At 42.6% G+C, this 25000-nt stretch overlaps 2 protein-coding genes across 5 annotated transcripts in view; one reads left to right on the top strand and one right to left on the bottom strand.

The window, feature by feature from the left end:
• The window catches only part of cep170aa (centrosomal protein 170Aa), a 79335-nt gene extending 65364 nt beyond the window's left edge, over positions 1-13971 (bottom strand). For 2 of the 4 annotated variants that reach the window (XM_076286243.1, XM_076286245.1), the window contains exon 1: positions 13797-13971. The gene's annotated coding sequence lies outside the window, so the exon portion shown is untranslated. The remainder of the gene's footprint in view (positions 1-13796) is intronic. The other 2 variants (XM_076286244.1, XM_076286246.1) reach the window with 1 other exon arrangement.
• A 407-nt stretch (positions 13972-14378) lies between these two features.
• The window catches only part of sdccag8 (SHH signaling and ciliogenesis regulator sdccag8), an 81599-nt gene continuing 70977 nt past the window's right edge, over positions 14379-25000 (top strand). The window contains exons 1-9 of the mRNA XM_076286242.1: positions 14379-14558; positions 14857-15009; positions 15291-15373; positions 15598-15714; positions 16131-16244; positions 16997-17101; positions 17347-17411; positions 17787-17978; positions 22495-22633. Coding sequence (XP_076142357.1) covers positions 14495-14558; positions 14857-15009; positions 15291-15373; positions 15598-15714; positions 16131-16244; positions 16997-17101; positions 17347-17411; positions 17787-17978; positions 22495-22633 — 1032 coding nt within the window. The 5' untranslated portion in view covers positions 14379-14494. The remainder of the gene's footprint in view (positions 14559-14856; positions 15010-15290; positions 15374-15597; positions 15715-16130; positions 16245-16996; positions 17102-17346; positions 17412-17786; positions 17979-22494; positions 22634-25000) is intronic.

The raw sequence follows: 25000 nt of genomic DNA, 5'->3' as shown, positions 1-25000 counted from the left end.
TTGTTCGAGCTGGAGCACCCCCTGAGATGGGAAACCTGGCTTCAGACAGTACAAATCCTACCATGTACCGGCATTGCTTCTACCTGTGAACATAAAACAGGTGATTTCACTAGTTAGCTCATCTACCTGGCTGAAAAGTTGAGTTAATAAGAATGAACGTTTTTATTTTATTTTATGAATGGTTGGAACAAATATATGGTACTGTAGGACTTTTACTTTCTGAAGCCGAGTTTCCCATTTCTGAGGGTCCCCTGTTTAAAGCTGCAGTTGGCAAGATTTTTTTGATCATATTCACTGAAACTGACACTATGCTCTGACAGAACAACATAAATCAGCCAGTTTTAGAATAAAAATGCACTTCTACCTTTACCTAGAGCCTGTTATTTGTTTTGCAAAAATCCACAGCTCCCGGTTCTTCTGGTCCAATCAGAGCAGGGCTGTGTGAGATCTGACTGTCAATCACAGTCTAGTGCTCACTGACGAGCACAAACTCGATGAGAGGGTGCTCGGTGGTAGTGGGGGAGGGGCATGAGAGTTGTAAGCATTCAAAATTTTGGCTAAGTCCCCTCAATCTGTCAGACTTGCCCACTGCAGCTTTAACTGCCCAGCCTCATCTGGGCCTCATCTGGGCCAGATCAGAGCCAGAGCCACTGCACTGTAAGATACAGTTTCCAGACGGGTCTAGAATGTGCCCTGCTGCACCCAAAACTTGTAAAATTTTACAAGTGATATGGCAAGCATGTTACAGTGTGTTCATCTTCTAAAGAGGTCTCTCATTGGACCACTACCTCTGTCTCCTCCTCTCTCTAGGCATTTACATTGACATTTACATCTTGATACATTTACATTTTGATATCTTTATCCAGCAACTTACAAGTGGAACAACGTTTAAGATACTAAGAGATGTATCCATACAGGGGTCACAGAGAAATGCATCTGAGCGAACTATTCAAATCAGAGTATGTCAACATTTGGTTAGCCTGGGTAACTTACTTACTTAAAGCTTTTATTGTCCCCTAAGGGCGATTTGGTTTGCAGCAAGACATCCATAGACAACAAAAAGTACAACATGACAACATGAACACCCAATGGGTGAAGAAAACATACATGCAGATAAGCAGTGCAGTGTGTATACAGGTATGCTGATAAGCATCCCTGCATGACATATCCATGTAAATAATGATAATACATGTAATAACAAATACTATGTATCAAATAAATTAAACACTTTCTGCTCTCCATGGAGTACCTTCATACTGCAGGAAGTCATACCTCATACTGTGCACCAAAAACACCATGATGTCAGCCCAGAGCTCCAAAATCTGAGTTCAATAGAGAAATGGCACTGGGAACAAATTAATGTCTATATCTATAGGTTTTAACTACAGGGAATCTGAAGCATGACTTAGAACAGTGTTTCCCAAACTTTTTTTCTGGGGACCCACTTTTTAAAAATGACAGACCATCGCGACCCATTTCATTTCAAATCTACCCTGCAACCACCAATATTGTTTTAGGCCACAGGTTCTCCAACTTTTCTATGGCTCCCCCAACCATACATTGCTATAGGATCTAAATAGATAGATCCTGCTTTGAACACGGTTGTGTTGCATTTTGAGCACCATCAGCGTGAAAAGTTGGAAATGACTAAGATACGTTTCAATGCGCATCCGAGAGTTAGGGAAATTCTTGCATGTTGCGCAGTCGTCATTCGTCAGCATAGTAAGCTGTTCCTGTATTTCTAGAAAAAAATGTTGTAGGCTACGTTGCGTTGCATCGGACGTCAATTCCGATGTAAACAGCAAATAACTGAAGTCGTTATATTGTATTGTTGTATTATATTATATTGTATAGTTGTTATATCAGAACAAGAGGCTTTTGCGCAATAGCCGGAAGAATGCGCCTTTACTTTGAGTTAGCGAGGTAGAAAACGAGAGGATTAGTGTTTAAAATGTCCATTTAAATTGTAGCCTAATATAATGCACTGGTATCTCTTAATGTTCGTGCAAATAGGCGGATTCATGTTCCTTGCAGTTTGCAACTGTGAGGTACATGGCAGGCGCCCCACAGAACGGTTTCATTTTGAGAGGTAGATATCCATGCTCTGGCACCCCCTCTGTGATGCATTTGTCCCCCAGTTTCATGAGCTTTTATGACAAAACCGTGACTGTACATCCTAATAGAAAACTGTTAGCTTTCCTGGTATCAAATGACAAATGGTATCAGTTAGGCTATAACACAACATAAATTGTGCTGGCGACCCAAATAAAATCTCCTGCGACCCACCCGTGGGTCGCGACCCAGACTTTGGGAAACACTGACTTAGAAGGTAGCAACTGAAACTCAGGGTGAAGAGGATGATGATTTGCTGATAAAATAGATTCTGCCTATTTTTTTGGACAAATCTACTGTACAGGTCTGATAGGCTGCTTTGCTTGGCACCTATGATTTTGCCACTGACCTTCACTATTTTGATGAGTGAGGCTTTATCCTTTACATTCAGATTTCCATACCAGCATATTATAGAAAAAGATAAAACAGATTCAATGTATGATTTATAAAATATTCTCATAATGGTTTTATCCACATTGAATTTTGCCATTTTACGGAGGCAGAAGAGTCGCTGTTGGCCTTTCTTGCAGATATTTTCTAGGTTAAGATTAAAATTTAATCTGTCATTGATTATGCTTCCCAGGTATTTATATGAGCCCACTACCTCTACAGGTTGACCGTTTATAGCAGTGACCTGGGTAGGGGGGTGGGTAGGGTGTGCGCCAAAAATCAGTGTAGCTCAAGTAACTAATTGAAGTAATTAAATTGCAACACATCTACATCAGACAGCCGTAGGAAAACAGCATTGAGATAGTTGAAAGTGGTCCTGTATTCTGTAACAAAAATATTGACAAATTTAGATAATCTGAATAAACAAACCTTAAAAGAGTGCAGCATTTCACATAATAGAACATCTCTGTGAGATTTTTAAGCGACAGAAAAATGTCATCCGAGTAGTGTGTAAGTAATGTAAGAGTTGTGTGTTAGTAATTCTCTTGAGAGTATTCAGACTAAACTATTTCTTTATTTTCCTGCTTTTTAATGGCTTTCTGACATGCCAGAATATACAGAATCACATTTTACACTTATCATCCACCCAGACAGTGCTGTCCTTCCATTCCACCTCAAAACCTCCAGCACCTCTGCCACAAGTTCATATGGCGTCTGCATACCACGTCTACACACACACACACACAGACACAAAGATGCCTGACCACAATCTCAGCCCACATGCCAGAGAGAAATAAAAAAAAAACATTGGACAGTGTGAGGACAGAAGGCTGGAATGGCCATCCTTGAGGCACAATTAAGTCTGGGGAGAAGTGTGTGGGGGATGTTCTGGGACAGTGGTAGAAATAAAGTATTATTTTCAGCTACTTGCTATGCACTGCAATAAATATGTTAATATAATACGCTCATACGGCCACAGAACATCTGATCCTGGGCGCTGTGCCACTCCAACATTCTTTTCTTAGCGGGGCGCTAGCTGACCTGGCCGGGGATCTGGTTTTAGGGGGATAAGGATTAAGGATGAGGAGGATAAGGTTCGACTTAACTTTTTTAGCTTTGACTGAGAAAGTCACCGAACGACGGCAAGAGAATGGGAGAATTAGATGTTGATGACTAAATACATCCTGAAACAAAACAGAGAGAGAAGGGAAGGGAATGGGGGCACACGGCATAATATGTAGCTAAGAACATAACGAAGAAGAATGGTGAAAGAAGAATCTGTTTAGCTCCAAGCTCCTATACTGCACCTACACACACACACACACACACACATCAGCCCCAGCATAGTCAGGCGCTGAGAATCAGCCCAGTGTGGCACAACAAAGTCACAAAGGCATTTGGCATCTCTCTCTCACACAAACACACACACATGCAAACCCAAAAACCCAAACACATACTCACACACACATGAAAGTGCTCCCCAGCTGAAAGGGGTGTGGCATGCGGCTCTAGCTTCCTTTGGGCACACATGCTGCTAACCTATTCCAGAGGAGCAGCCACACAGTCCTCCTTCATTAAAATGACTCACAACCCACTAGACCTGCAGTGGGCACTGCCACTTCCTGCATGTGTGAGTGTGTGGCTCTATATGTGTGTGCGTGTGTGTGTATATGTGTGTGTGTGTGTGCGTACATTTATGTGTGTGTGTGTGTGTGAAAGTTGAGTGCGTAAGTATGTTTCATGACAGCGTAAGTGTGTGTGTGCATGTGTTGGTGCTTCTGTACTGGTATGTGGGTGAAGGGTGAGTGTCCCAAAGCAGTAGAGTAATGAACACGTTATGTTGTTGTGTTGCCCTGTAGAGCTCTGCTGTGTGTATTTATGTGTGTGTGTGTGTGTTCCACAGCAGTAGAGTAATGAACGTGTTGTGTTGTTGTCCGTGAGACTCCACATCAGTATGAAGTGGAGGCCAAAATTTGAAGAATCCGACCATGAAAAGACTAACTTGGCAAAATGGGATTTCACCCATCAGTCCTCCCCTCACCACCCCCACTCCCCCCCCCCCCCCCCTCTCTGCGCTCACTCTTGGACAGCACCGGACAAACTGGGATTGTTCGGAGTTGACTAGGCATGCTTTGTAAGCCAGAGGAAGTAGGCTCTCACACTTCCTGCCCCCCCCCCCCCCCCCCCCCCCCGTCCTCCTCGCTCATCTTTTGAAAGCGCTGTCCTGCGGAGGTGCAAAGCTGGACTGCCCCCCCCTCCCCCCACACACACACACACACGCCACTGTGGCTGACTGCTCTTCTGTGGAGATGGACAATGTGCTACGGTTTCTACAGTTACAACGGCCTCAATGGACCCTGACTGAGGCAGTTAGTGTATCAGGAGCTGCTGTTGCTGACTCATACCCTGGCAGTGAACTACAGAGAGAACGAGGTTTTGTTGGCTCAGGATAGCAGAGCATTCCTCCGCTGTGTATGAATGCGTGTGTGTGTGTGTGTGTGAATCCAGGCGAGACAAAAAGTGTGTGTGTTTGTATGTGTGAGAGAGGATGTGTGTGAAATGACCAGCAGCCAATGTAGACCAACAAAACTCTGAGGCTAAGCTAGGCTACTTGTCCAAAACTGGTGCCAAGTGTCAAAACTGCAGTTTTGGATATTTCATATGCAGGACAACTGCTGTTTTTCCCCCATAACATGCAGTATTTTGGACATGAAAAGCATAGTACTTCAGAAAAACGGCACTACTGCCGTTTCTAGTTCAATAACTGCAGTTATGGAAGGTCCTGTATTGCACACACAGTGCGCTAGGCTAAGGTCCTGTATTGTACACACAGTGCACTAGGCTAAGGTTCTGTATTGCACACACAGTGCGCTAGGCTAAGGTCCTGTATTGCACACACACTGCGCTAGGCTAAGGTCCTGTATTGCACACACAGTGCGCTAGGCTAAGCTCCCGTATTGTACACACAGTGCGCTAGGCTAAGGTCCTGTTTTGCACACACAGTGCGCTAGGCTAAGGTCCTGTATTGCACACACAGTGCGCTAGGCTAAGGTCCTGTTTTGCACACACAGTGCACTAAGCTAAGGTCCTGTATTGCACACACAGTGCTCTAGGCTAAGGTCCTGTTTTACACACACAGTGCGCTAAGCTAAGGTCCTGTATTGCACATACAGTGCGGTAAGCTAAGGTCCTGTATTGCACACACAGTGCGCTAGGCTAAGGTCCTGTATTGCACACACACTGTGCTAGGCTGTATTGCAAACACAGTGCGCTAGGCTAAGGTCCTGTATTGCACACACAGTGCTCTAGGCTAAGGTCCCATATTGTACACACAGTGCGCTAGGCTAAGGTCCTGTTTTGCACACACAGTGCGCTAGGCTAAGGTCCCGTATTGCACACACAGTGCGCTAGGCTAAGATCCTGTTTTGCACACACAGTGCACTAAGCTAAGGTCCTGTATTGCACACACAGTGCGCTAGGCTAAGGTCCTGTTTTACACACACAGTGCGCTAGGCTAAGGTCCTGTATTGCACACACAGTGGCTGCTGTCCATTCCTGCTGCCACACTTACTTACTTACTCTCCCTTGGCCTCCTAGCTTCAGCAGCTGTGTGTGAAATCTACACACAAGCTCGTCCAGTTAGAGACGAGAAGCAATTGGATCAAACTGGGAACTGAATAGTGTTTGACCTTTGTGTCCATTACAGAGTCAACCCTTTGACATTTCCTCCGTTTGAAAGCATTGCGGACTCCTCTAGTGAGTGAGGACATTGCGGCTCCTCTAGAGAGTGAGGACATTGCGGCTTCTCTAGTGAGTGAGGACATTGCAGACTCCTCTAGTAAGGACATTGCAGACTCCTCTAGTTAGAGAGGACATTGCAGACTCCTCTAGTGAGTGAGGACAGAGTGAGGACATTGCAGACTCCTCTAGTGAGTGAGGAAATTGCAGACTCCTCTAGTTAGAGAGGACATTGCAGACTCCTCTAGTGAGTGAGGACAGAGTGAGGACATTGCGGCTCCTCTAGTGAGTGAGGACATTGCGGCTCCTCTAGTGAGTGAGGACATTGCAGACTCCTCTAGTGAGTGAGGACATTGCGGCTCCTCTAGTGAGTGAGGACATTGCGGCTCCTCTAGTGAGTGAGGACATTGCGGCTCCTCTAGTGAGTGAGGACATTGCAGACTCCTCTAGTGAGTGAGGACATTGCGGCTCCTCTAGTGAGTGAGGACAGAGTGAGGACATTGTGGCTCCTCTAGCGAGTGAGAACATTGCGACTCCTCTAGCGAGTGAGGACATTGCAGACTCCTCCCTGCAGTGGTGCAGCTGGACAGATGATGCAACTGCTGTGCAAGTGTCCGTCCCAGAGCAGTGCTAACTCAGCCAGGACAAGCGCTCCCTCCCATCTCACTCTTCCACACACACACACACACACACACATACTGTACATACTCAGGCAGACTTGATCAGATAAAGACATGCAATATCCTTCAATCTTGGCTCTCGCTATAACGGTGCAACCGTGCCCCTCACGTCTCTCTCTTTCTTGCAAGACACACACACACTCACACACACACACACAGTGAGCTGTCTTACAGGCTCTCCTGTAATGCTCCGAGATGTCTGAAAGTTCGGTTACCTTGGCCTAGCATCTCTGTTATTATGCTCTGCGATGGTTGGAGGCTACTTGGCTACTTACGCCACAGCTTTTCTGCTTTAATTAAAGCTCATCTGCTTTAATCCAGGATGGCATTGTGTGTGGACTCAGATTGTCCTCTTGTCATTTGTCATCTTCTCACCAGCCACAAACGTGTGCATTGAATTCGGCTGTAGCCCACATTTGAAGATGGCGCTGGACTCAGCTTCGGTCTGCTGTTCTACACTGGGCCGACTCAGCCTCCTGGGGCGTCCTGCTGTCTACAGGAGTGAACGTCCTTTGGCTGTCTCCAAGGTCGCAGCGTAGGAATGCAGAGAGAAATTTAGACTCACAAAGACCTTTATTTAATCATTCTTATTTAATGTATCTCACGCGCCTGTGCAGTGCTGTGCCCGAAATAAAACTCTAAAATGATAAATAAATAAAATCTCTTCATACAAGTAGGAATTCTCGATTATTTTAGTTACAACAACAGCAACAACAACTTATATTTGTATAGCGCTTTATAAGACACCGAATGTGCTTTACGGTGAAAGGGGAACCTCACCACCACCAATGTTCAGTATTACCATCTCTATGACTCTCAAAGGAGAATCATTCCTCAGACATATCAAGGACAGACAAGTCATGGTGACTGACATCCCACCCCACAATAACTAATTTCAGGGATGCATATGAATGGGGGAAAAAAAAAACATTTACGGGATATTTTATATAATTTGCAGGCATCAGAGAGCCACTAATATGGGAGACACTGCATGAGTGACTCAGAAATTACTTCTGACCTCAACGAGTATTCACTATGTAAGTAAGTCTGCTTCTGTCTGCAGCAGACATCTCTATTCACTACCATTAAAAGCCATTATCAACCCACCTAATGAATCTGCAGTTTCAAATAGATCTGGGGCAGGGGGGGGGGGTCGGGCTGCCAAAGAATTCACCATCATTCCCAAGCTCAAAGCTTCTGATTTGTGAAATAGTAATGGGGGGCTGATTAGCCTGACCTAGGTAACAAAGGAAATCATCTCCAACCTTTTTAAAAATGCATGGAGATTTAAATCTTGGTGGGAGATTTTGGAAGATAGAGAAAAGCGCTAAGCCAGAGGAGCTAGAGAGACAGAGAGAGAGAGAGAGAGAGAGAGAGAGCTGAATATGTCTCAGAGATACTACAGCTTCTGTCTTTGTCTGAGCAGGCAGACAATTGACTTTGACGTCTGCACCAAGATGGCCTAGTTTCTCTTTTTTCCCCTTGTGCAGCCTGTAGTATAAAAGCTCAGAGTGCCATTCAGCTTTATTTTGCATATGCAACCCAAACACAAACACACCTCATCACACTCCTAGAGAGTATTTCTTTTTTAAGTGTCAACACACCAAACAATGATGTGCAGACGCCAGTTCAGACTGAGGAAAAAAAAAATGGCATGCATTTTAAAGCGACACTCTAAAGATAACCTCCCTGAAAACTGTGATGTCACCCTGAGAGGCTTGTAAATAGTCCCTCCTGTGAAGGTTTTGCACAAAAAAAAAGTCTGTTTTGCACTGAGATATTTTTGTACTATTTCACAATTCAGAAGAACCCCCGAGGGAAAGCAGCCGTTGCAACAGAGAGAACAATGGCTGTCACTGCCAGTCGCAGGGAGATTTCCTCCATCTCCTGAATTTCAGCCCTGCTGTTGGCTGACCGACAGACCTGCTTCTGAAAAGGCCCAGAAAACATCCAATCGCCACAAAGAGAGCTAACTAAACACACAGTGGTCTAGAAACCAACCATACACTTAATGCAGAAAACTATACCTCCGTGAACATACTTTGCTGAATATAATCACTTACATCTTGGCATCCTTTGTTTGTTGTCCTTAACTTTTCCATTGCTTGAAATATGCTCCGGCTATCAGGATGACAAAAGGCTTCATGCACCGCTAAACCACGCCATCATCAGCTTCCCATATGGTGCAGTCTGAATCAGCCAATGTCTCACCAATCACTGCATATCTATTACTAATTAGCTACACTTTAATAGAGTCTGGGGCATTTCCTGTGAGATTTGTCTCCAAAAAAATATAAAGATGGCAGAAACATGAATCGATTTGTACCGATGCAAATCTAAAGGTATTTTCTCGCTGCATTGTTCCCTACTGTGCAATAATTAAGCACATGAATCTCCTCATGTGGCCAGAAAACACTCAGGGGCCCATATTTTTTCATACACATTATATTTATCATGGACATTACCAAAATAAATCATATTAAATCAAACTAATCAAAACAGAGGTATCAGACAAGATACTATTGTAATAATGAATTATGTTATAATCATGTCATATAATGGTAATTTAACCTTTGCTGTTGTTGTTTAGCAACTAAGTAACTGTACAAAAGTAGTGTATAAGTCAATTAGCCCTAAATTTAAATAGCAACTCAGTCTATATTGGACCATCCAAGAATCTAGTTTTTGCATTTTTCACTGTCAAAAGAGTGTCCACACTTTTGTTATAAACACAGAATATGTAGTTTATAATAGTTATAATTTATATATAACTCTTAAATGCCAGAGTGTGCAATTAACATAAATAGGAGGAGCTGGGACATAAATGAAGTGCTGTTTTTGGTTTTCTGATTGTGAATCCAAACGTGTGCTTTGCTGAGGTCTGGCCACCCCTGCTGATAGCAGTCTGGGTGAATAGGAGCGGAGTGGCAACATAAGCAAATCCGTGGGAGCAGCAAAAAAAGACCATATGGCACAACACCCACAGAACACAGAACAAGACAGCCTGCTCATCAAAATCTATATAAGAACACATGGTGCCTAAAACAAACCCCCTCAACTAATCCATCCTTTAATGCAGGGGCTCACATTAATGTATAGATTCCATCTCCAGTGTGGTGATAGAAGAGCATGTTTATCGACCCGCATGGATCACATGTGACCTAATATGTAAATGAGCACTGACCACGTGTCAACATGCATGCACGCTCGGTGGGAAGGGGGCTCGTTACTGAATACTATACTAAGTAAGTTGTTTTAGCGCCTCTGAAGTCTGCATGGTGGTGTGACATGTTCTCTTGGAAGGAGTCCCTATTGGGCAGCCATGTGGCAATGCCCCTGAGGAACACCCGCGGCGGCGGGCACATCATGGGTGCCACACTAACCTACATTGTGCTTTTTGCCAAAACATGTCCTCCGAAGGCTGCTCCCTCCACCCACACATTTCTGCCAAACGCATCAACACATATAAGTCCATTAGTGAAACTCTCTACATACCCAGACGAATGGTCTAACCTTCGTTATTCTATGACCTTTCTAGCTTGCATATCTTCGTCTGCTTTTTTTACCCCCCATCCCTTAACATCATTTCATACTGTCTTGTGGGACTATACTAATTCCATTAATCATTTTATTCTTTTTCCCTCCCCCAGATGTATTCCATTTGCTTGTATATATCATTTCAGTGTATAAATTGTAATAGCTTCTATACTCTCTGCTTATCACTATAGCTTCTATCTATACTCTCTACTGGTTCGGACCTTTAGCATGGACCAAAGCTTTCTTGGTCACTTCCTACTTATACAGTATCCCACTTACTAATGCAGCAAGCATGTGTGACCCCTCAGCTAGTTTAGCGGCATGTGTGTTCTACTGTGCGGGGGTAGGAGTGGGCAGCTATTCGCTCTGTCCCGAGCGTGACCTCACACTACTGTGTCTGCACGCAGGAAGTAGACATCTGGATCGATCCGGACACCAACCAGTTCAGCTGGTTGCTTCATTCAGGATCAGATCACACCCCCTATACAGCTATTCACCCCCCCTACATCGTAAATGGATAATTACAAGGCTATAGTTAACACTGATGTTAAAATAGACCTATTATTCACATTTACAGCATGATTGATAAAGAATGCTACATAAGCTTAAAACCATTTTTTAATTTTCATTAATAATGAGCACTTTTTCCAAATGCTTCACACAATATATGGCCTATAACCATAGAATCAGTCAACTGAAACCGTTCAGAGGTTCCCTGTACATGGAATGAGTCTGAATGTATGTCACATGCCTGCAGACTGATGTAATCCGGCTCCTGTAAACAACCGTATCACACAGGCCCTGACACCAGGAAGCACTCCGGAGGGAGGACCCTGAGAGGCGGACCATCACAGGAAGTGATGCCGTGGTCTGATGAATTATTTATCATCAGGATCACCAAAGCCTGAAGACAAAAAAAAATGCACTCCCTTCCTCCACGCTCTCTTTCTTCACACTATCTGGTTCTTTCTCCTTTTTCTATCACTTTCTATCACAATCAGGCTCCCTAAACCTTAACTTCTGCTTTTTAATCTTCCTTCTGTGGTTGTTTGCTCATAGCCAATCTCTTTGGTGCTTTTACTTACATGCCTATTTCACTCTTGGACTTACAGTTGTTTAATGGCATGGTGAAATTGTGAATGATGACAATGATATTTCATGTTATAAACAGTAGACTACACTACTCAACCAATGAAGAAACACGACACCCTCTGTGTTCACTAAAGCAATGGTGATATGCCATGAACCACCCCTTTGAAGTTAATGGTCTTTGTAGAATAAAAATAAATGTTGTTGCTGGAAAAAAATAACAAAAGCATCCAGTGGCAGTGCTAAAAATTCACTCAAATAAAACATACATGGAAAACGGCGGGGGGAAATATTGTTACACCCAAAACGGCTGTGTGTGTGTGACATTTGTAGACTCGCCCTATGATGCTATTTCATAACCCTCTCTGACTCTACAAAACAGGGACTATGTGATCCCTCCCTGGGCTAGACAAATGAGACACTCGAGGCAGGAGAAAATTATCTGAAAAACAACTTCATACTTTCTCAGCTGGATCACATATCATAGGCTACTCTTTTTTAACAGGCTACAAAGTAATTGCACAGGGCAAAATGAAAGCTCATGTTGTTGGCTTGTTGTAGTGTGGACCATTGTTCTTCAGAACAATATGCCTTATAGAGAACTTTAGCTTCCTGTTGGCATGGAAAGGCCTATGGTAAGACTCCTGTCCTGTGTCAACAAATAATGTGACAGAACTAAACCGGTTATTTTCTCACCTCTGAAGTATACTCTCATTAAAGAGAGAACAAAAGATCAATGCTACACATAGTGGACAAGTGAATCTGTCCAGAAACCCCAAAAGCAGATTTCCAAAAAATGCAGTTGTGGTCAAAGACTGCGGCTGGGAGGAGGGAGAGCTCTGTCTACGATTAACAGTGGCACGCGGCCCAGAAGTCGAGTTACTTGGAGGAGGAGACTGCGCTCCTAGAGAAAGAGCCCTTTAGGCTATTCCATCCCGCTACTTTCAATCTAAACAACGGTAAAACGCCCTGTAGACAGAAATGGGAGTTTGAGCATGACATACAGTCGTTCAAAATTAGATTTGGAGTGCCAAGAACCAAAATTACATGTCGTCGTAGGCTTCCGTGAGCTGCCCGCAGTCACTGCCATTCTCTTGATTCCCGTACAATCTATCATTATATGAAAAGTGGCAACAAAACTTGAACAAATGACCGACGATGTTCCAATTAGCCTATCCAGCAGTTAGGCGGCAAGGAGATCACTGCTGCAATCCTAGAAGCAGACGTATCATTTGGCATAAGGTGAAGAGGGAGTGCAGTCTATTCTATGACCTTACCCACTCCACTCGCCCTGATTTTTCTGCATTTGCGATTTCAGATCAAAATTTCTTTATAGATATTTATCAGGCTTTGCAGATCCTAACCATAGCTTAGGCAACACACTTTCCAGTCGCTATCCGCCCCAAATTTTGAAGCAGTTGGAAAATGATCAATGATAGCATGCTAGCCCCCTACTCCATCAAAACAAAGCCCCCTTGCTCTACCCCGACCATGCGATCAATTGTGGTCCATTTCCATCAGCTTGTCTTTCGAAGGACCATTTTGACCGATTAACCTACTTCCATGTGTTTCCACAGGATGCGCAGGCTATACGTGCATTTTTATGATCCTCGTGATTCGATGGAGCCTTTGTCAAGGATGGGGTTTTGGACTCTGAAAGAAGCCGGCTTCTGAGCACAGTGAAGAAAGACTCAGCAAATCAAATGCATGTATGTTCATCTAGTTTAAAATATAAAACACTTTTCATTACCTGGTGTAAATTATCGTTAGTTGCCTATAAGTCTGCCGTTTCATTACAAAGCGGCAAACTGATTCATTCGAGGCTGGTTAATTGTCCTAGGATCTGCTATGTTACAATGCAATAATTGAGGCTACAGTGTAGGCGAGCTGTCATGAATAGCGATTGCTTCTGCAGACGACTGACAATACACACTTTTGTTACCTTGTAGCAAAGCACCATGTTGTTGACATGGCAGGATGTATGCTACATTTCTGAGACATGGAATCCTTTCTCTAAGTAAAATTGCAAGCACAAACGAAATGTGTTCAAATGTCCATAAATAAACTGACCAGACAAGCATGCCATACTTTTTGCTTGTGAAGTGATATAAAATATTTTGAAAAACATGTCACTGCCACAACGGATGAGTCGAGTTGCCACTTTGTGTGTAGCTAACCTCCCTGATGTGGATGTTCCAAATTCAAGAAGCACTATAAATGTTTCATCAAAACACTTTTTATTGTACTCACCCCTCTTTTCCAAAGAAATATCCTTGCTTTTGCTCGGCTGTAAGCTATATCCAACGTGTCCACAATGCCCAACCCAGTCCTACTGTTACTGAGCGTCGGTCTGGTAATTGTCTCAGTTGCCCAGCAATAACGTTATTCCTAGCGAATAGCGGTGACTGCGAGCAAGCTAGATTGAGGCAACTAGGACATCCCTACCGCCTGCGTCTGCACTTCCAACACGGCCATATGGGCGTGTATTCGCGTTGTGATTGGCATGCAACGTCGCCTAAAAAATAAGCCTACATTCAGTCGAATAATTTAAAGAAATATTATCAGCCTACCAAATAAAAACTATAAGTCATTTTTTCGAATTTTACATCTACGTGTTTTTGAAAGTATTCTCTCAAAATATTTCCACATTTGAAAGCCTACCTCGCGTTCATTGCAGTTGATTCGGATCTGTGACTTGTAGTTCCTTATCCCCCCTCTTGAGCTGATGACGCCCGACAAAGAGACACTCCGAGAACTTCAAATCCCACAAATCCATGTTACGTTTACGGAAGTGCATGTCTAGTTACGTTGCAACCGTTGAGCAGCAGCAGCGTCTGAGTGGCAAAGCAAAGCAGACTCTGCTCAGCACTGAAATTTGTATTTCACCTTGAGATAAAGGCATTAACACAAACGGGTATATAGACTACTTTCCATAACGTTAGTCTACTATGAAGCCATCTCCCGATTCAGACGAAGATGAGGAGTTGGGAGCGTATCAGAGGAAACTGCGAGGTGATGACAGGCTGGCTATCGATAGCACACTCAAAACAGTTTGATTGCCATCTGCTTGGTAACTGCAAACTGGTGAAACTTCATACCCTGCGCATTAATAATGTATAACGTTACACGAAACATGCTTGCAGACAGTACGCACGTTAATTAGCAAAAGTCGCTATAATCACTTCTAATTATGGATGAATGATAAACGATACAAGATACAAACACGAAACAAAGATAACACGATTTCGCAGTTAGTCTACTTTTGTGCCAGTCACTGATTGTAAAAACTCCAAATTGCTTGACTTCACAGAAAAAGCTAACCGCAGCATCCAGCAACTCAGCACTGTATTGGACCGAAGTTCCGAGTCGGAGGGAGTGGTGGTAGTGGACAGACAGGCAAACTCAGATGCAGACCACAGTGTTGACGATTCATCGCATCAACAACTCCAGGAGAGCGAAGCAGGTAGCCTACAGGCAAACAAACGTAGACCTACCGCAACTACTACAGTGAATTGCTGCTACAGGAGATAACATTGAATATTACATCTAGGCCTATCTATCTGTCTGTCTATCTATCTAGCTGTCTGGCTGGCTGGCTGTCTGTCTATACATCTATATGTTTATCTATATATATCTATTGCTTTGTCTTTGGTACGATTTCTCCTACTTAGTTGTTCTATATTGCTCCGTAGTCCTTGAGAAACAAGAATTTATTCAAGGCTCAACCCTCTGCTCTGGTTGCAGTATCTCAGTTGCGGTCACTTCTGCAAAAACAGCCAAGAGAAGCAGTCAATATCACACCATCGAAAAGAAAATCAACGCCCAAGGTACTGGGACATCTTTTCTCAATCCTTTAATTGATGTGTCAGAGGTCGGAGTTCAGTTGGTCCTCCTAAGTTCATTATATAGATGACAATTGATTAGGGAATTGTAATCCCTCCGCTAAGGTCTTGGCGAGTAACTAATAAACATACATTTGAGTTGTGTGCCTATGCTCAGTCTTCGTCGACAATAACTGACTGTCTTTCTTTAACTTTTGCCCACTGTTCAGCAGAAGTCTCCTGAGGAGTTGAAAGGCAGCTTGCCTGCCATGCAGGATCTAGTGCCCATCATTCACAAGCAGTCTGATTACATTCGGCAGCTGGAGGCTGAGGTCAACTTCTGTAAGGTGTGTTTGATGGCAGATTGGGGTTGGCTGTTGAGAGATGGCCAGTCATAAAGTCCCGAGAGGGATGTCTGGTTTCTTTGCTACTGTGGGTGCTGTGTAAAACATACGCGTACAGAGAGCATGGCTGAAGCTGTATTATGGTATTACCGGTAATTGTTAATGATATGATTTAATTTGAAGATTTCATTACACAGTGTATTAAATTAAGTGGATTCGGTTGTGGACCATTCTGACTTATGCATAGACATATTTACACACCATAGTTGATCTGAATCGTTTAATTATCACAAAGCAAGTCAGCCTGAGTGCCTATTTCCATATGTCTCTTCATTGCTTCCTCTCTCTCTCTCTCTCTCTCTCTCTCTCTCTCTCTCTCTTTCTTTCTCTGTGTGCATCGTTTGTGTGTGTGTTTGCAGGAGGAGCTTGTGGGCATGAAACAGAGGGTGCGGGTGGTGATTGTTGAGAATGAGAGGCTACACGAGGAACTCAAATGCAAAGTAGTTGCAGAGACGCTGATGGACCACAGCACAGTGAGTAGCCTACTGAGGGACCACACCATCTCAGATAGCACACTGAGTAGCCTACTAAGAGACCAAAGCACAGTGAGTAACTAGCCTACTAAGGGACCATAGCACAGTGATTAACTAGCCTACTAAGGGACCATAGCACATTGAGTAACTAGCCTACTGAGGGACCATAGCACAGTGAGTAACTAGCCTACTGAGGGACCATAGCACACTGAGTAGCCTATTGAGGGACCATAGCACAGTGAGTAACTAGCCTACTGAGGGACCATAGCAAAGTGAGTAACTAGCCTACTAAGGGACCATAGCACAGTGAGTAACTAGCCTACTGAGACAGTGCCCGTGGAATCATGTCCACATGTGCCACTGTAAAGTCCTGATTTTCCCAGCTTGCCTGCTGGCCAAGTGAATGCTCTGTTTTGCTTGCCCGGTCATGAGATTTGGTTGCCATTTTTTCAAAATTGTCTGCTTATCCTACAATATAATATTTATATTTATAATAATATAAAATAACTCACAATGTATGCATATATGCACAATATACGGTATGCTTGACCTGGGTGTCTAAAAATACACAGTAGACACAATCTAGACTGATTTACAGTAGACACAATCTAGACTGATTTACAGTTCTCTTTGTGTTGTCAATTTGAGGTCGTTTGCCTTTGTTTTTTGGGTCGCCATGGTCAGCTGAATTGTAGCAACATTCATATTTGCTTAATTGATAGCAGCATGATTGTGCTGGTGTCTTGCTGCAGATGAATCCCGTGGCCCAGTTGAGTAGTCCAGAACGGGCCATGAAGCCCAAACCCACCCCCAGAACCCCCCACCCCGCAGAGGACAACAAGTGGAGGAGAGAGCTGGTATGGGCCATCACATGGAACATGCTGTGGAGATGAGGATTTAAACATACATTTAAACACCTAACATTCTCTCTCTCTCTCTGTGTGTGTGTGTGTGTGTGTGTGTGTGTGTGTGTGTGTGTGTGTGTGTGTGTGTGTGTGTGTGTGTGTGTGTGTGTGTGTGTGTGTGTGTGTGTGTGTGTGTGTGTGTGTGTGTGTGTGTGTGTGTGTGTGTGTGTGTGTGTGTGTGTGTGTGTGTGCATTAGGACCAGCTTAAGACTCTCTATCAGGCTCAGTTGCAGACCCTGGAGGCACAGGTGATGGCTCTGAAGTAAGTGTGACCTGTTTGACCTTGGGCTTTAAAGCAGGGATCTTCTGGATTCTTGTGTGCAGCACACTAACCACAAGGTTAAACAGCCAGGTTTAAGTTCGGGTGTTTGGAAGGGTGAAGGTACACACACACACACACACACACACACACACACACACACACACACACACAGTAAGGATTATTATTGTCCTCATTTTATTAGTGTCCTGTGTACACATAATCACACAGACGTCTGCTCATTTGCTCTCTGTCTGTAAATGTAAACGTCTTTTTTGGTGAAAATAATCTGCCGCATTATGTCCTATTCTGTACACACAATGTCACAGCCCTAAGATTATGCCAGGTGCAGATAACCTTTGACCTCTGTGTCACCAGGAAGGACTTGGTGACAGCCCAGAGGGAGAGTGAGGAGGTCAAAGGTCGCCTGCGCCACCGCGAGGCCATGATGGCGGCGTCGGCAGGTCAGCCCCAGGTGGGGGGGCTGTGTTTGCGTTGTGTCCAACATGAGGCGGTTCTGGCGGAGACACACACCAACGTACACACGCAGGCCATTGAGAGGATCACCAAGTGAGAATCAATCGCCAACATTTCATATTGTTCATATGAGCAAATACTGATTATTGTAGCCTTTCTTTTGTGTGCGTGTTGTGGGTATGTGTGTCATGTGCCTTTTTAAATACATGTTTAGAATGTTTTATGTATGCCGATCATGGTAGTTTCCTGCTCGGAAATATATCATTTTGATGTTTATTAAGTATACAGTGGGTATACTTAATAAACCACTATGATAGAACTAGTAATGTGGGTAAAAGGCATCTAGGAGAGTATAGTCAATTTATCATGAGTCTTAGATGATCATGGACAAATGTAGCCTTTAAGCCTTTAAAGGTGATCTAAGCAATGCTGGGTAACGTCACTTCTGTTGACTTTCAAACAAAACAGAGAGCTAGCTCGCTACTTCCTCCCCCTCCCTCCTGCACTGCTCTCATGCAATTGAAACTCTCCTAAACGCGCATCTCGTCTGTGATTTGCTCGAACAGTTTGTTATGTTTTCATGGGCTAGGTTTGCCCAGGTTGTTTTTGTTGCCGTTTTTGGAGCCTGGGCTGTCCACAGAGATCGCGTTTTTTAGAGTGTATTCAGGACACAGACAGCTAGCGGTTGGATACGTGATGTTTGCAGTAAATGACATAAAATGTTTTAGCCTAAAAAACTCATGCCATCGCTTAGAGCACCTTTAAAGGAGAACTCAGACGATAGTTTGAGTTGTTGCAGTCAGCAGCTAAAGCAGCCAGGCAGCTACTGCGCTAAACTCAGATAGATAGATAGATACAGCGGGGAACATAGGTATTGAACACATCAACATTTTTTTCAGTAAGTATACTTCCAGTGAGGCTATTTGCATGAAAATTTCACCAGACATTAGTATTAACTTAGGTAATCCACACATATTAAAAAATCCAAACATTAATGTCCATATGTAGAGTTATGAGTAAAAAAGTGAAATGCCACAGGAAAAAAAGTATTGAACACGCCTACTGAAATTTCTTAAATACCCTTTATTTGTAATGAGAGCTTCAAGGCATTTCCTCTATGACAAAACTAATCAGTCGAAGTATTCAGGTGTGATTTTGGCCCATTCTTTTAACCCTTAGAACCCGATTGACGCAAAGTGCGTCAAAAAACACACCCTTTCTTCTCTGTTACATTGCTCCGAAACTGTTCATCGCAGCGAGATGAAATCTTTAATGCACGACAGAGCAGAAGTGGGGCTTTCCAACGAGACTACACACTTGTCTGTACGATCAAGTATGGAAATGAAAAAAAATCATGAAATTAAATCAAATTGCATCATATTTACAGTCTATACTTCTCTGCGTTCACCTGCACACACATTACTCTAGTTTGAATAACTCGCGAACCCGTGATCGCATCGATATGGCAAGCATATCAGATGAAAGAGGGGGCACAGGGCTATCCATTGGTACCATGTTTATCGATCCTTCTGGCTTATAAAACCAGACGAAGTGACTGCAAAATAATAACGTCATGTACACAAACCAACGCTGCACACTCATTACTCTCGTTTGAATTACTCGCGGACCCGTGATCGTATAGATATGCCACGCATGTCAGATGAAAGAGGAGACTCAGAGCTATCATTTGATACCAAGTACATCCTTCTGGGTTATAAAACAGACGAAGTGACAGCAAAATAATATCTTCATATAGCTGGACTTACCCCACGTTTTTGTCCTTGTGGCAAAGCATGTTTATAATCCAATGCTATCATGTGTTTCTCTATGGCAAAGCATGTTCATATTCCGGTTTTGAGATCCTAGCAAATTCCTGCATGGCATCCAATTCAAGGCTCACATTGCATCCCAATTTGTTCAACAAATAAACACCTTTTTTGCCTTTACTTTGTTCATGGCAATGCAGTAAAAAGTTGAGAATTATTATGACTGCATACACACAGGCACGCAGGCTAACACGCAACCTCGGGTCAAGTCAGGTCAGATCAGTTTGTGTCACCGATATGGAGCGCAGAAAGGTCATTTTTCATCACTAAATAAAAAATGGCATTTATTTCCATAAATCACACAGCAAATATTTCTGTAAATTGCTCAGCCCCAGAGTATCCCTCCAACATGGCAATTATATTGCCCGATTCAGGACAGTCTGCCCTACACACACATGAAATGCATGTAGAGCTGTGAGCTTGCTGTGGTGAGATACATGTTGAAATATAAGAATTTTTATAATACACTTTTTATATTTTAATTCTTAAAAAACCAAAATAAAATCAATGCTAGTATTAATACATGAAATGATGGCAGATCTGAATAGCCTAGACTCTCCTGAAAAAAACAATATATAATATATGTGTGTGGCACTTACAATGACCAGAATAAATCCTTATGAATAAAGGTAGTGAAAATGCCCTAAAAACAGCTTAGGGTTCTAAGGGTTAAACAGATAGTCTTTTAATATTGAAGATTCCAGGGGTCCCTCTTGTAAATCCTGATCTTTAGGTAACTTCTAAAACTGTTCAATTGGATTTAAGTCAGGGCCTTGATTTCCTTTCTCTGAAACCAATTGAGAGTTTCCTTTGCTGAATGCGTTGGATCACTGTCCTGCTGGAAGGTCTAGCCATGTCTCATTCTCATTGTCCTGGTGGATGGCAAGATTCTCCCAGAAAAAATGGCTCCATTCATCATTCCTTCAACTGTATGAAGTCTGCCAGTGATGCAGAGTGCCATTTCTCCTCCAAATATGGTGTGTAGTATGACATCCAAAGAGTTACATTTTGCTCTCACCTGACCAGAATACATTCTCTCAGTATTTCATAGGCTTGTCCAAATGTTGTGTAGCAAACTTTCAATGAGCTTCGACATGTTTTTCTTCAGTAATAGAGTCATGCGGGGTGAACGTGCATAGAGGCCATGGCGGTGAAGTGCATTACCTATGATTTTCTCTCTAACAATTGAACCTGCTGCCTCCAAGTCTTTCTGGAGCTTTCTCCAAGTGGTCCTTGGCTCTTAGGCTACACTTCTGACTATCCTTCTGACTTCCTGGTCAGAAATCTTGTGAGGAGATCCTGTACATGGCCGATTGATGATGCAGTGATGTTCCTTCCACTTGCAGATAATGGCTCCAATACTGCTTACTGGATGATTCTGAAGTTTTGAAATGCATCTGTAACCAGTTCCATTGATATGTTTTGCAACAATAATGTTGCAAAGGTCTTGAAAGAGCTCTTTACTTTTACCCATCATGAAGTTTCTTGTGTGACAACTTGGTAACGAAAAACCTTGTTATAGCTCATCAATATGTACTAACACAGCTTATATTAATTTGCACAGATAGGAGGGATAATTACTCTCTAACTACGTATAGATTCCAGCTCGTTCCTTGCCATTCCTTGCCTTTGTGTACTGCTTTTTCTTAGCGTGTTCAATACTTTTTCCCTGTGCCATTCCACTTTTTAACTCATAACTCTACTTAGGGACATTAATGTTTGGATTTTTTAATATGTGTGGATTACCTTAATTAATACTAATGTCTGTAGAAAATTTCATGCGAATAGCCTCACTGGAAATATACTTACTGAAAAAAATGTTGACGTGTTCAATACTTATTTTCCCCGCTGTAGATAGATACTTTATTGATCCCCAAGGGGAAATTCAAACTCTGGGGGCATGTCTCCTATCCCCCATGTTCATGCCACCAGAGTGTAGCACTGTAGCTGCCTGGGTACCTTAGCTGTTGGCTGCATTAACTCGAGCAACGTAAAACCGATTGTTTTTTTGTTTTTTTTTACGTACCGGCAGTACTTGGTGACCTCGAGACACGGACATCTATGTGAAAAATCAGCGTAATTCCCCTTCCAGCCTTTAAGGCCATGTTCAGCTTCATCTCAGGGTGATGATAATAGACTGCAGCCTCTAATTGATTGAAGTCATTGGATGATTGCTTTCGACGTCTTTGTATGTATCTTGAAGATACCACTCTGATCGTGAATCAGTTATTCCCCACTATAGCCAAAGGCAAGGTGAAGAGGGACACTGATGCATATCAATTAGATTGCCTGTGTAAACAGACAGATTTTTATTTAAAACGTCATTAAAGTTAATGAAGATTGTGTGTATGTGTGTTTATGTGTGTATATCTGTATTTGTGATTGTGTATTTGTTTGTGTGTGTGTGTGTGTGTGTTTTACATTTATATATTTGTGTATGTGTACGGTATGTGTATATACTTGTGTATGCGTATATACTTGTGTGTATATGTATTTGTGATTGTGTGTATATCTGTGTGTGTATTTGTGATTGAGTATTAGCTTGTGTGTGTGTGTGTGTGTTTTTACATCTATATATGTGTACTTATTTATCTGTGTGTTTATGTGCGTGTGTGTGTATGTGTATCTCTGTGTGTGTGTGTGTGTGTGTGTGTGTGTGTGTGTGTGTGTGTGTGTGTGTGTTTTTACATCTATATATGTGTACGTATTTATCTGTGTGTGTTTATGTGTATCTCTGTGTGTGTGTGTGTGTGTGTGTGTGTGTGTGTGTGTGTGTGTGTTAGAGAGCGTGATGAGCTGATGACAGTGCTGTGTACACTTCGGGCCAGTCAGGCCGAGGCTCAGCAGAGAGAGTGGAGCTCCTACCAGCAGGTGAAGCAGGCTGTGGAGATGGCCGAGGAGGCCAAACTGGAGAAGACTCGGGTGAGTACACGCACACACACGCACACACACGCAGGCACACACACACACACGCACACACACACAGCAGGTGAAGCAGGCTGTGGAGATCGCCGAGAAGGCCAAACTGGAGAAGACTCGGGTGAGTACACTCAAACACACGCACGCACGCACACACACACACACACACAAACACACGCACACACACACAGCAGGTGAAGCAGGCTGTGGAGATGGCCGAGGAGGCCAAACTGGAGAAGACTCGGGTGAGTACACGCACACACACATACACACACACACACACACACACACACACAGAAATACACACACACACACACACACACACACACACACACAAGGAATTATCCAACCTGGAGAAGACTCGGGTGAGTACGCACACACACACACACGCGCGCCTCTGTAATTTACTCACTTCAATACAGAGGACATGGGTAACCGTTAGGGGTGTAAAGATTAAATGATACGTATCGGTATCCATTTTTAACGTGTAAGATATGGCTACATCGATACGTGAAGCCCCGTATCGGAATAAACCGGTCGTTATATCGATTTACTTGTTACGAATCGGTTCACAACCTTTTCTGCTCGCTCAGACTCTCATTTACGTTCCAAGCAGCGCGTTCATCCCACGTCCAGTTTTGAAACTATACGTGGCACGGAATTGTGGGTAATGCAGTTCGTTTTTGGCTACATTCATTGCCCAAAGTTGTCAAATGACCTCATTACCCATACATCTACTGCAACTTAAGCACGTGACGACTCGCACTCGGTCGTTTGTTTTACAGTTTTTACTCTTTTGTTTTTCAAAATCCAGCGCGAAATTAAATACTAAACAGCAACGATAGTCTGTAGAGTATAGCCTTACGTTTGATGAAGGGATTTCCTTAATGTTAAATAATAATTTGGCCCTTGCTAAAACGATGCACAAATTATTAGCCAATTATTTTGTTCATATTCACTCAGACTTGTGGCATTATAGGTTTCTGCATTAGGTCTACCGTTGGAACAAAATAAACCAAGAGAGTTCATTGATATGTAGGCCTATTTTATTCTTGTAGGCTATATGAGAAAAGGCCAAGAGTGTCTTAAGCACTGTTTTATTTTATTTCGGTATTGTCTTACCTCAACAAGGCTACAGCTCCATGAAAACAATCAGATATAACTCTATAAAAACTATAAAGTCTATAAAACTTTATTTTGTATTTGGCTGCTGTGTTTGACTGAAATGTAGACTATTCTTTTTTCATTTCAATACAGTATATCAAACAAACCTCAGTTTAGATAATCATATTCACACATTTTTTTGCCTAATTGACAACCATGACCATGATAACTGATAATATAAAATTAATGTGCACCTTGAGCAAATGATAAAAAATCTTTCAGAATGCTTTCCATTCTTGAACTGCATCGAATTGCATCGAATCGCATCGCATCGAATCGTACTGAATCGTTTTTTATGAACATGTATCTTTTCTTGTATCGAATCGTGCCCATGTATCTAGATGTGAATCGTATTGTCTTTTACATGAGAGATTCACACCCCTAGTAACCGTACATAAACTATTTAAAATTCACATACATAAATGCAGGAAAAAACGGGTATCCGTACATAAACTATTTAAAATTCACTTGCTATATAGAATACATGGGTGATCGTCTTTACAGCAGCTACTGTGGACGCAAGAGGTAGAGCGTTATGATGGACAGTGTCTTTCAGCATGAGCTGTTGAACCCTAATGTCAAGTGCCAACAGCAATGTTGATATCCCCCCTTGCATAAGGTTGTTAGGAGCTGTACTGGTCACATATATACGACCTCTGATGCGCCAGCTACAGTGTAGAATAGATGAAGTCTCTCTGAAGCAGTCTTTGTGTTATGGCGCCATCTGTAGGACATACGAAGAAACAAGCACTGTAGTTATTTACCTGTATATGGTCCTTACATGTTTATCCAACAATATTCATTTTGTGGAAGTTCTCAGATTTCCATAAAACACCATACACCAAAGCAAAAGTCTCTCTGGAAATTAGTTGTTTGATTGGTTAGTTGTATTATATTGTCAGGCTTATATATGCTATGCTATATGATATGTTGACTAAAGAATATTATAAAGGCCTGGGTGCTATATTCAGTGTTAGTAACTTAGTCATTATACAAGTTAACTAATTTATTTATTTAACTAATACATTATTTAGTTAACAAGGTGATTAGTTAATTCGTTAATACAAATATCATATTTGCTTTGTATTAACTGAATATATGACTATTAACTATTAACTGTATTAAGTAAGGGATAATGTATAGAACGCCGGTCATTATTGGGAAAATAAGTCCAGACAGGGCGAACCGGACCCAGATGCGCAGGGA

The sequence above is a fragment of the Alosa pseudoharengus genome, unplaced genomic scaffold, assembly GCF_046254945.1.
Source record: "Alosa pseudoharengus isolate Yale_2024_CS ecotype anadromous, Long Island Sound unplaced genomic scaffold, YU_APseudo_1.1 YU_APseudo_1.1_scf_15, whole genome shotgun sequence".
Lineage (NCBI taxonomy): Eukaryota > Metazoa > Chordata > Actinopteri > Clupeiformes > Clupeidae > Alosa > Alosa pseudoharengus.
Note: the sequence above shows the minus strand (reverse complement) of the source record. Positions and strands in the feature narration are given on the sequence as shown.